The sequence below is a fragment of the Cebus imitator genome, unplaced genomic scaffold (assembly GCF_001604975.1).
Source record: "Cebus imitator isolate Cc_AM_T3 unplaced genomic scaffold, Cebus_imitator-1.0 Scaffold257, whole genome shotgun sequence".
NCBI classification, from domain to species: Eukaryota; Metazoa; Chordata; class Mammalia; order Primates; family Cebidae; genus Cebus; species Cebus imitator.
This window is the reverse complement of record NW_016107572.1, coordinates 2,170,588-2,181,602: the sequence shown is the minus strand read 5'-3', so window position 1 is coordinate 2,181,602 and position 11,015 is coordinate 2,170,588. Positions and strand designations below refer to the sequence as shown.

Sequence of the window (11,015 nt, the reverse complement as noted above, 5' to 3'; positions counted from 1 at the left end):
CCAGAGGCTGCCTTGCCAAGGGTCCGCAGGTGAAGGTGGCTGCAGCGAAGGAGGGTGGAGGCAATCCAAGAATCAGTGGCTGAAATCAAAAAACAGTTGCTCAAGTGGCATCCTGGGAGGGACACAGTGGAAGAGAGAAAGACGAGCAATCTTCTTTCTGAGCCACAGTGGGTTGTTACCCCAGAGCTGGCTGATCTGGCCATGAGGGATCCCAGCACTTTGGAAGGCCGAGGCAGGTGCGTCACAAGGTCAGGAGTTCAAGACCAGGGCTTTCTTCTGAACTACCCACTGCTCAACAGAAAGCCCTTAGGCTGTGCCGGCCCAGGGGTGAACCTTAGAGTGGGTTGAGGGCAGGGGTGCAAGGGTCAGCACTGGAGATGCCTGAGGTGGGGTGTGGGTGAGAGAAACAGCTGAGTTAAAGTCTGGAGTCTCTGAAGAAGGAGCCCTCAGCTGAGGCTCCTAAAGGCAGGAAATGGGGACTTGGCTGCCTCACCAGCTGTCTGATGTGTTAGGGTGGGACCACTGTTCACCCACCATGCACAGGACAGTGACAGACAACCCCATCTGCTCATATCCGCTGGGGCCCTGAGCCAGAGAGGGGCAGGGTGGGCTCTGAGCAAAACCCCGTGTGTGTGTGTGTGTGTGTGTGTGTGTGTGTGTGTGTGTGTGTGTGTGTGTTATGTATTTCCATGCACGCTCAGTTTTTGCTGGGAAATAGTATTCCAAAAGGCTCCACGGTTTGACAGCAGCACTTCTCAGCAGCACAGACAGAGCAGAGAAATCTAAACAGCCAAAATAAACAGCCTAAATTAAAAATAGTTACTTCTTAAAATTTGAGGTCTGTGGAGGGGAAGCCTGGATAAATCGAAACAGTTTCTTTGGTGATGGAGGTGGAGGCCGGGAGGGTGTCACTGGTTTTTGTTATTTGATTTTTCAAGAGTAGCAGATGTCTCTTACAAGTAGTGTTTGCTTAAAGCCACATGAAGATAAATTTACATACCTGATGTACCAGCCAGGGAAAGGACTAGGGAGCACACTGGTTGGAACTTTCTGCAAAGACAGAAATGGCCTGCCCTGTCCAATAGAGTAGCCACTAGCCACAGATGTCTGCTGGTCACTGGAAAGGCGGCAAGAGGAACTGAGGAACTGGATTTTCTGGTTTTATTTGATTGTCATTGTATTCAGATGGTGCATGTGGCCAGTGGCTACCATGTTGGATAGCACAGGTATAGAACAGTGGCTGTCATCCTCGCTTGCAAATGAGAATCACCTGCGGTGCATTTAAACTTCTGAACTAGCACCCATCCCCTAGAAGCTGACTGAATTGACCTGCGGGGAGACCCAGCAAAGGTCTATGTATTTTTCGAGTTCTCTGGGTGATTCTGACATGCAGCAAGGCTTGAGAACCAGCAGTCCAGGGAAAATCTGCCCCAAACAGTGTTGTTTAATGGGGAGACCAGTATGCCAGGGATCAGTCTACCTGTAGAAAAGTGGAAGATAAAACATGACTTCTTTTGACCCAAGGCTCCAGAACAAGGTCTTCTCATGAAGAACGACCCAAGGAAGTAAACAGGAAAAAACTGCTCCCGCACACCTCCCCACCTGCTCTTTAGGAGCCTGATTACTGAGATACACCTTGGTCCCAGGTCCAGTCCGGGGCAGAGAAACATCTGCTGTGGGGATCTCAGATTCCCCAAGAGGAGCTGTGCCCCTGGGAGATGGGACTTCCGAAGGGGCCTGGACCTTGGCCTCGGGGTGCTGTGAATGTGAATCCACTTACAATGAGCAGGCATTTTCCAATGCACCCTAGTCGGGGATGTCCCCAGCATCACGTAACCCAAACGCATAAGAAAAACCCCGAGCCCTTGCCACGGGCAGCTGCATCTCCAACATGAGAAGGGACCTGTCTGTGTCCAGCCTTCCCTCCCTTCTCATTTCCTCGTCCCCCACCTCCTGCCTCACAGTTCCCACAGAGCTTGAGTCCTCACTCCCACCCACCCCACCCCGATTGACAGCCTTGTGGGGTCTTCAGCCCCTGCCTCTCTTTTTCTCTTTAACTCTTCTGTGTGTCTGTCCTTTCTGACACGTCTCTTCACGTCCCTCCCATGTGTCCCTCCTCCTCTCTCTCTCCTCTCCTTCCCCTCTCCTCGTCTCTTTTCTCCACAGACTTTCCTGGCCTCCAGCGGGGGACTGTATTGCCTGGGTGGAGGCTGCGGGAACGTTGTAATTTTGGGCTGCACGAGCCTGCCCAGCCCCAGCACGCTCACCAGCTCCCGCCCTGCCACTTGCATGCATGGGCCTGGCTGCGTGGATTGCATGGGGTGGATCAGCACTCAGGGCTCCCTCCCCAGGGCAGGCCCCGCTGAGGACCAGGCTAGGCTGGGGTGGGGGCAGAGGCTCTGCGGTCAAGTGTGCATGGATATAGTGGCTTCCTCAGAGCCCTGGGAGACGGAATGCGGGTTCTCTCTGGCACCTTCTATGCAGATGGAAACACAGTCCAGAGAGAACTGTGATCGCTGGCAAAGGACCTTAGTGACAGTTTATTGGGCACAAGGCCTTTGAGGACACAGGAAGCAGAGCAGGGACGGCTCTCCCCTTCCAGAGTAATTCGTGTGTCTAAAGCTGGCACAAGATTAGAGGCTTGCCTGGCTTAGAACAGCCGCGTGCGGGGCGGGAGTGATGGGGAGTAGCCACATTGAGTTTATGGCAACAGAGCAGCCAAGCTTCGGGAAATCTTTGCACTGGGAGGATGCCAGGGGAGGTGCCCTAGGAGGGCCACCAGGGTCCTCGACTCAGTGGCCGCTTGAGGAGATTGTGAGTTGCGGAGGAGGCCTCAGAGGGCAGGCAGTGGGCCCGGGTGCAGCCGCACCCCAGGGCGAGTCCCTGCCACTGCTCCCAAGTGTGGGCCCACTACTCTGCCTGGTGCCCCACGTCCTCTTCCCTGCCTCCACCTGAACAGCCCCAGAGCCCTGAGCCCGAGGATGGCCCCGTACGAGTGGACAACAGGGGCTTCTGCGTGGGGCTGGAGCTCCTCCCTGTCACAAACGTCTCCCCAACACACACAGTGCACCTCCTTCCCCGCCCTGCCCTTACCCCTCTGAGGTGCTGCCCCCAGACTGACCTCTGGGGCTGCTGCCCCGCAGGACCCAGACGAGAGTGCCCGCATCTCCAGCGCCTTCTTCCGTCTGTTCCGAGTCATGAGGCTGATCAAGCTGCTGAGCCGGGCAGAGGGAGTGCGCACCCTCCTGTGGACGTTCATCAAGTCCTTCCAGGTGCAACAGGGACCCTGGAAACTGGGCGGATCTGGGGAGGCCACTAGGGACATCTGCCTCAGCCCAGGGTGGGCCCCTGGGGAGCCGGGGGCAAGGCAGAGCCCTGGGGAGCTAAGGGAGGGTGGGGCTGCAGACACACAGTGGAGCCCTAAGACACTGGCTGACGCTCCCGCCCGCCCCGCAGGCCCTGCCCTACGTGGCTCTGCTCATCGTCATGCTGTTCTTCATCTACGCTGTCATCGGCATGCAGGTGAGAGGCAGGCGGGCCCAGGCCAAAGCACGGATCTTGGCCAAGTTAGAGGGTCATCTGTGCAGCCTGAGGAGCCTGAGCAGCACTCGGCCTGGGCCCTCTGCCCTCCCTGCCTTGCTCATGAGAAAGAAGGGGCACCTCCCTGATCCTGGATGGCAGGAGTGTCAGATGCTTGGATGCCATCCAGGAGAAACCTGGGCATGTGGATGAACAGCAGGGGCTAGGCTGTGTATCTAAGGCCTGATCGGAGGCCTTGGTGGCCTCTGTCCACCCTCCCCGGAGAGTCCTTCCCCGACACATTGACTCACTGGGTCCACTTACGGCTGGGAAAACTGGTCTGCCTTCCTGCTTCTCGTTGGGTTGCTGGGAAGAACTTTACCTGACCTAGAAAATAATCCCATTTTTTTGGCTTCAGGTCTGATGTGGCCTGCAATGAAGGGAATTGGGGGGATGTGGGGGCAAAGGTAGAGGGCAGGCAGGAGAAGGCCGTGGGAGATAAGCTGAGGGGCACTTTTAGCTAGGCTCCACAGTCAGGGCCCTTTGTGACTTGCAGATGTTTGGGAAGATCGCCTTGGTGGATGGGACGCAAATAAACCGGAACAACAACTTCCAGACCTTCCCACAAGCTGTGCTGCTGCTCTTCAGGCATGAATCTCCCACCACCCACCGCCCCGCCCTGATCCCACTGACCAGTCCAGCCTTTGTTCTGTTCTAATCTGCACCGCAGGCAGATTACACTCAGAAGGGTCCCCTGCTTGGCTCATGCTCTGCTGTCACTATCTTAAAGACAGTCATCGTTGTGAGTAGGCGGCCCCACAGCTGTATTTTGCACTGGGCTTCTCCTCCGAGTGACATGCAGAATTTCCCTCCCATCTCATCCCCAAGAAGCAAGAGACACAGGTCAAATATCTTCTCCCGGACACTGGACATTTGCCCTCGTAGCTCCCAGAGCATGAGCAGGAATGTAGGGAAAGGCAGAGCAAAGAGCCAGTTGGGGTTGGGGGCGGTGCCACTCGTAGGGTGCAGGGCTCTTCCTTGGCCAGGGCACAGGACTTAGAGCTTGGATTGCAACTGAGGATCCGGTGCTGCAGGCCTGCTGGGCGTGCAGCAGCCAGGCAGGAGAGGTGAGCTTCCTGGCCCACAGTGGAATGCTCCACTGAGACCAGACGAGGCCTGGGGACACCCCACACACACAGCCCCTTCTTGGCATGGCCTGTCGAAGGTTCCATGAGGTCACAGCAGCCTACCGCCCTTATGGCCCAAGAAGGGAGAGCGCCACCTCACTGTATGCGAGCAGAGATTCCCACCTCACCCCTGGCTCTGCACCTCAACTCCAACCCCGAGGCCCCCTGCACTACCTGCTCCAGGAAGGAAGGGAGTACCTGAAATGAGCCAGTTATTAAACACAAAGGCATGGGAAGTTATGCTGTCAGGCTGAGTGTGACTAGGGGAGACACTTCTTCCCAGCTGGCGAGGTGGAGGGAGGTTATCTGCAGAGCGGGTGGTAGCAGTTACTGGAAAAAATACAAACACATCATGCATATGCACCTCGGATGCACTGAGAGTCTTCACTCGCCAGAGACACATCCACAGGTCTGAGATCTAAGGGCTGCTTTTGTGACTCAGCCAGACTGGATGGCAGCTGAATTCAGCCAGTTGGATTCAATTGTGGGGTCAGCTCAGAGAGCGGAGTCAGTTCACCTCCCTGAGGCCTCCGTGACATCTGACCCTGCCTCACTTTGGTCAGAACAGGGCAGCCCTCTAGTAACTTGAATCATAGATTGATTTTGCCCTCTTCTCTAAAGTTTAGCTCCTGCTTGTAACACCCCGCGGGGGCTGCAGCACAGAGGGGAAACTGAGACCCAGCTCACACTGCCTCACACGGTGAACGTGGACCTCCCTACTTCTGGGCAGCAGCCCCAGTTTGCTTATCCGTCCACACCCTGCTGCCACCTGGCTGCCAGCCTCCTGCGGGGCCAGGCAGGAGCAGAGAGGTGACAGGAGCCTCTTCTGTCCTCCAGGTGTGCAACAGGTGAGGCCTGGCAGGAGATCCTCCTGGCCTGCAGCTATGGGAAGCTGTGTGACCCGGAGTCGGAGTATGCCCCCGGGGAGGAGTACACGTGCGGCACCAACTTTGCGTATTACTACTTCATCAGCTTCTACATGCTCTGCGCCTTCCTGGTGAGACGCTGCGGGCCTGTGGGGCAGGGAGATGGCTTTGATGAGCCGAGGCAGGAGGGAGCCTGCCTGCTCCTTCCTGGCCAGCTTCTGCCTCTCTTGGGATTCATCTCAGGGACACAGGAAGCTCTAGTTAGGTTGTCCCTGGTTCTGGTTATCCCGAGTGTGGCTTTGTTTCCTGGGTGCTTTTTCACACTAAGAGAGGTTGCCAAAAGTTCTTACTGTCTTTTGTTTTGGTTAACACTTTATCAAAAGGAATTGAACAAGGCCAGAGGGCACTGACTGTGCAAGAGCACAGGGACACGGTAGAGCATTGCTGTATGTGTGACGTGGGTGGCTCAGAAGGGCTAGAACCAAGGGCACAGGTAGCGAGAGGTTGTGGACACGGCCACCTCCCAGCTCCCCCCTCCTATCCCTGTACCGACTGCCTTCTCTGTGGGGAACCCTTGGTTCTTCTCTTGCAGGTCATCAACCTCTTTGTGGCTGTCATCATGGACAATTTTGACTATCTCACCCGGGACTGGTCCATCCTGGGCCCTCATCACCTGGATGAGTTCAAGGCCATCTGGGCAGAGTATGACCCGGAGGCTAAGTGAGTCCAATCTGTAGGCTCTGACCCTTCCTAGCATCTGTCCAGTTTATTCAGTATGAGTGGGCTTCTCCTTCTCCCCTCACCTATCCAGGGTCTCAGATCAGAGAATCAGAGTCTCTCCAGGTTGGAAGGAATCCTACAGCTTCCCAGGGTGGAAACATCCTTGACTGTATTGGGAAATGGTCATCCAGCTCCTGTTTGGACACTCCTAGGAGGAAACTCCATACCTCATCAGGAACTGTAGACCCTGAATCAAAGTGCAGTCCTCTGACCAGCAGAATCTGAGCTTGATTAAAATGCAGAGTCCCAGGCCCCGCCCAGACTGACTAAATCAGATTCTTGCATTGTTGTGAACCTGAGTGCATGCATGCGCACTTTAAAGCTTGACGAGCCGGCTCTCTTACATTCCTTCCCAACGGAAAATACGCTCATATTTCATGAATGTTTCCCAGGCGTCAGGCACTGTGCCACACACTACCCGTATCGTCTCATTTAGTCCTTCCAACAGCCTGTGACACAGGCCCCGCGGTGGGCTCAGTCTCGGAAACTGAGGTTCAGAGAGGTTAAGTTGCCCTGGGCCACATAACTAGTAAGATGCCAAGATTCAGTGCGGTCTGTCTGTTGCCTGTAGCGACCGTGCTTGAAAATGCCTCCATCCACAGGTGCCAGACCCACTTGCCTCTGCCAGCCACCCACAAGTCCTCACTCAGCCCTCTGGAGACAGGCGGGAATGTTTCATCTCTTTTTCACAACCAGCCCGTCAAAGAAAAGAGGAAGCCACTATGACCTTCCAAAATGATTTTTCTCAGGCAACACTCACAAGCCGCTTTTGCCACGCTTGTCTTTTGATCTGACCCCACTGGTTGTCCTGTTTTACATCTATTCTGGGAGTCATGGTGCCAATGAAAATGTGGTTTCCAACTCTGGACCAGCCTCTGGAAGTGGGCTTCCATCTCCCTTGATCTATACCCTCTACTTCTATTAATATAGCCCAAGAACCCCTACTAAAGTGACTAAAACCTAAAAAAGGTCCTGATGGGGAAAATGAGGTCTGGATTCCAGACCTGGAGATCCCATATCTGAGGGAATACCCCAAAAAAGAGAGCCTATTTTGGGGTACCCGTTTTGCAGACAACAGTGAATCCTAACATTGTCTCTTCTTTTAAAACGGAGCTGGGCTCCCACTTCCTAAACACAGTTGGAAAGTAAGGAGATGCTCCTGTTTCCTGGCTGTCCATCCCTTTGCCCATCATCTGAGCAGAAAGGTTCTGGTGGCGGCAGAGGGCACCAGGTACACAAGTTTCCATGTCCTCCTGCAGGGGGAGAATCAAGCACCTGGACGTGGTGACTCTGCTGAGAAGGATCCAGCCACCTCTGGGCTTTGGGAAGTTCTGCCCTCATCGCGTAGCTTGTAAGGTAACCAGAGCTGCCAGGGAGGGGTGGCTCGGGAGAGGTGGAGTCACCGAGGCACAGGGAAGCTGGTGAGGACCTGATGGAATGAAGCATTTTAGTGCCGGGATCTCCTGGGTCCCCACGTTCCTCCCGGAGGACCTGAACTCTCAACGATGTCACCCCAACTCATCATTCTGTCCCCTCACAAAGGATGTCCTGGTCAGCCGACACCCCCAGCCCTCATGTCCCATCCCCTCCCGGCCCACAGACCGGGTGAGGATGATCTGCCAAGCTTGGCCTGGTCCCAGCTCAGCAGCAAGCCACTGCCTCTCCCTGCACAGCGGCTGGTGGGCATGAACATGCCCCTGAACAGCGACGGCACAGTCACCTTCAATGCCACACTCTTCGCCCTGGTTCGCACGGCACTCAAGATCAAGACAGAAGGTGGGAGGGCCTTCCAGTGTGAGCCCCCTCCTTTCTCTCACAGGGTATTTCTGGCTCAGATTCTGCCATATTCTCAGAGCTCAGTTGCTCTCAAGATCTGTGGGAGGAAGCAGAGGGAGGACCCCAGGCCATGGCCACAAAGCCCTCCTGTCCCTGGAGGCTCGGAGGGAGCCTGAGGGTTCTCTGCAAGGCAAAGATCACCAAGGGTCTGTTCCCACAGGCCTCAGCTGTGTCTGGGGGCCAGAGAAGGGCCAGTGCTAGCACAGGGTTCAGGGGTGCCCTGCAGTCTGGCTCTGAGCAGGAGCAGAGGAGGTTCTCAGGTAGTGCTGGGCAGGCTGACGGGAGTCCACTTTCGACTCCACTAAATCACAGGTCCTCAGCTACTGGGAAGACAGGCATGGTGGGAGCAGGGGAAGGAGTAAGGGTGGGGCCTCAGCATTATCTCTGAGCCCTTGTTCAAGGCCCCCACTGTATCAAGTTCAAGGCTCCAACTGTATCAGGTCCATCCCCACAAAGGGACCATTGCAGGAGTCTGCGACAACCTCAGGGTAAGCTTCCTTAAGAGGGCAAGATGAGGATGGCCAGGCATCAGGAAGGAGCAGGTTAGAGCTGCAGCCAGGCTGCCTGGAGGTATTTGGGACAGACCACAGTGCCTGGGGAATTGAAAGATTTTGGAAGAAGAACAGGAGACGACAGCCACTAAATCCAAGCACTCTGGGCACTGGAAGCCAAGGCCTGTGGGGAGGATGTACATGACCTAAAGGTTGGGCTGCCTCAGGGGGACAGTGATGCCCTCCCACCATTGCTGGTACCCAGCAAGGCCCTTGCCGCAAAAGAAAACTCAGCCAATGTTGCTGAGTGAATGACTGGCTCTCTGAGAGGTTCAGAAAGAACTGGGTGGCCTTATCAAGTGCAGTTGGTGTGACCTGGATAACTTTGGACCACTTTGCCTTTCTCCTGCTCCAGGTAACTTTGAGCAGGCTAATGAGGAGCTGAGGGCCATCATCAAGAAGATCTGGAAGAGAACCAGCATGAAGCTCTTGGACCAGGTCATCCCTCCGATAGGAGGTAGGTGCTGCTTTGGAGGACCAGAGTCCAGAAGCAGCCGCAGGATGCGGTGGGGAGCTTCTCCAAGGAGCCCCATGGGAATCTGAGAATGGACCAGACCCTCCATAAATGCCTTAGTAGACCCCATTGGCATCCAGCCTCAGGACAGAGAGCACTTAATGACCAAGTCAGCAAGACAAGGGATTGCTCACGTGCCGTGCCTGATGACAGCTGGCTCCCACTCTGAATCCAGGGTCAGGTTCCCACCAGCCTTCAGGGCATCTCTTCTTGGCCCCTCTACAGATGATGAAGTGACAGTGGGGAAGTTCTACGCCACATTCCTCATTCAGGAGCACTTCCGGAAGTTCATGAAGCGCCAGGAGGAGTATTATGGGTATCGGCCCAAGAAGGACATTGTACAGATTCAGGTAAGCCCAGCCCAGGTATGTTCCAAGGGGCCCCCCACTAAGCCAGGTCTCCGGACTCTAGTTATCCTTCTGTGTCCTTGAGGGGCCAGTGGTGGAAACAGGTGACAAAGGAGGCCCAGAAGAGTGAAACAATGTGAGGACGGTTCTGGATAGTCCATGATTGAAAATGTTTCAACCTCAAAAAAGGAACCAGGAGCACTTCATCTCTGGATGATAGGACCAAAGAAAATAGGATTTGTTCGAAGGAGAGACAAATTAGATAAGTACAGTGGTCTCTAGGCTAGGCACGGTGGCTCACGCCTGTAATCCCAGCACTTTGGGAGGCCCAGCCAGGCGGATCACTTGAGGTCTGGAGTTCAAGACCAGCCTGGCCAACATGGCAAAACCCCATCTCCACCAAAAATGCAAAAATTAGTTGGGTGTGGTGGCGCATGCCTGTAATCCCAACTGCTTGGGAGGCTGAGGCATGAGAATTGATTGACCCTGGAAGCTGAGGTTGCCCTGAGCTGAGATCATGACACTGCACCCCAGCCTGGGCAACAGAGTGAGACTGTGTCTCAAGGGAAGGGAAGGGGAAGGGAAGAGGAAGGGAAAGGGAAGGGAAGCTCTCCTCTCTAGCAAGCAGCTCACTTGGGGTTGGGAGTTCAAGACCAGCTTGGCCAACATGATGAAACTCCACCCTCTACTAAAAATACAAGGATTAGCCGGGCATGTTGGCACACACCTGTAATCCCAGATACTCGGGAGGCTGAGACAGGAAAATCACTTGAACCCAGGAGGTGGAAGGGAAGTGGAGGGGAGATAAGGGGAGGGGAGGACAGAGGTCTCTAAAGAAAGGATGTCTCTGAAGGGCACTTAAAATGTTCCACTGGGCATGGGTCCAGGTGCGGTGGCTTATGCCTGTAATCCCAGCACTTTGGGAGGCTGAGAAGGGTGGATCACTTGAAGTTAGGAGTCCAAGACCAGCCTGGGCAAGATGGTGGAACCCCATCTCTACTAAAAATGCAAAAATTAGCTGGGCATGGTGGCATATACTTGTAATCGCAGCTATTTGGGAGGCTGAAGCAGTAGTATCACATTGTAATGCACATAATTTATAATTTATTAATGCATGTAAAATATATTTATAAAATATACATGCATTTGAGCTATGTGCTCAAAAATTTATTTCAATGACTATTTTTATTTTGAAATAATCTCATACTTTTAAAAAGTTGCAAGTATAATACAAAACCTTTTTTTTCCTGAACGATTTGAGAGTAACTCCAAAATAATGTTCTATCATCCAAAACGCTTTAATGCATATTTCAAGGTATTATGTGTGTATTCAAAGCAAAATGTGTATTACAAGGGCATTACCTTGAGTAATTTTTCTATGTAACCACGACATAACCACCAAAATCAGGAAATTA

At 54.1% G+C, this 11,015-nt stretch overlaps 1 protein-coding gene across 2 annotated transcripts in view; it reads left to right on the top strand.

Moving 5' to 3' along the window:
• CACNA1S (calcium voltage-gated channel subunit alpha1 S) overlaps nt 1-11,015 on the top strand; it is a 77,078-nt gene that overhangs the window by 59,483 nt on the left and 6,580 nt on the right. Inside the window, exons 29-38 of one of the 2 annotated variants that reach the window (XM_017499408.2) lie at nt 2,167-2,223; nt 3,144-3,272; nt 3,457-3,522; nt 4,076-4,167; nt 5,544-5,703; nt 6,165-6,292; nt 7,612-7,708; nt 8,026-8,128; nt 9,095-9,196; nt 9,479-9,603. In XM_017499408.2, coding sequence (XP_017354897.1) covers nt 2,167-2,223; nt 3,144-3,272; nt 3,457-3,522; nt 4,076-4,167; nt 5,544-5,703; nt 6,165-6,292; nt 7,612-7,708; nt 8,026-8,128; nt 9,095-9,196; nt 9,479-9,603 — 1,059 coding nt within the window. The remainder of the gene's footprint in view (nt 1-2,166; nt 2,224-3,143; nt 3,273-3,456; nt 3,523-4,075; nt 4,168-5,543; nt 5,704-6,164; nt 6,293-7,611; nt 7,709-8,025; nt 8,129-9,094; nt 9,197-9,478; nt 9,604-11,015) is intronic. The other variant, XM_017499409.2, reaches the window with a different exon arrangement.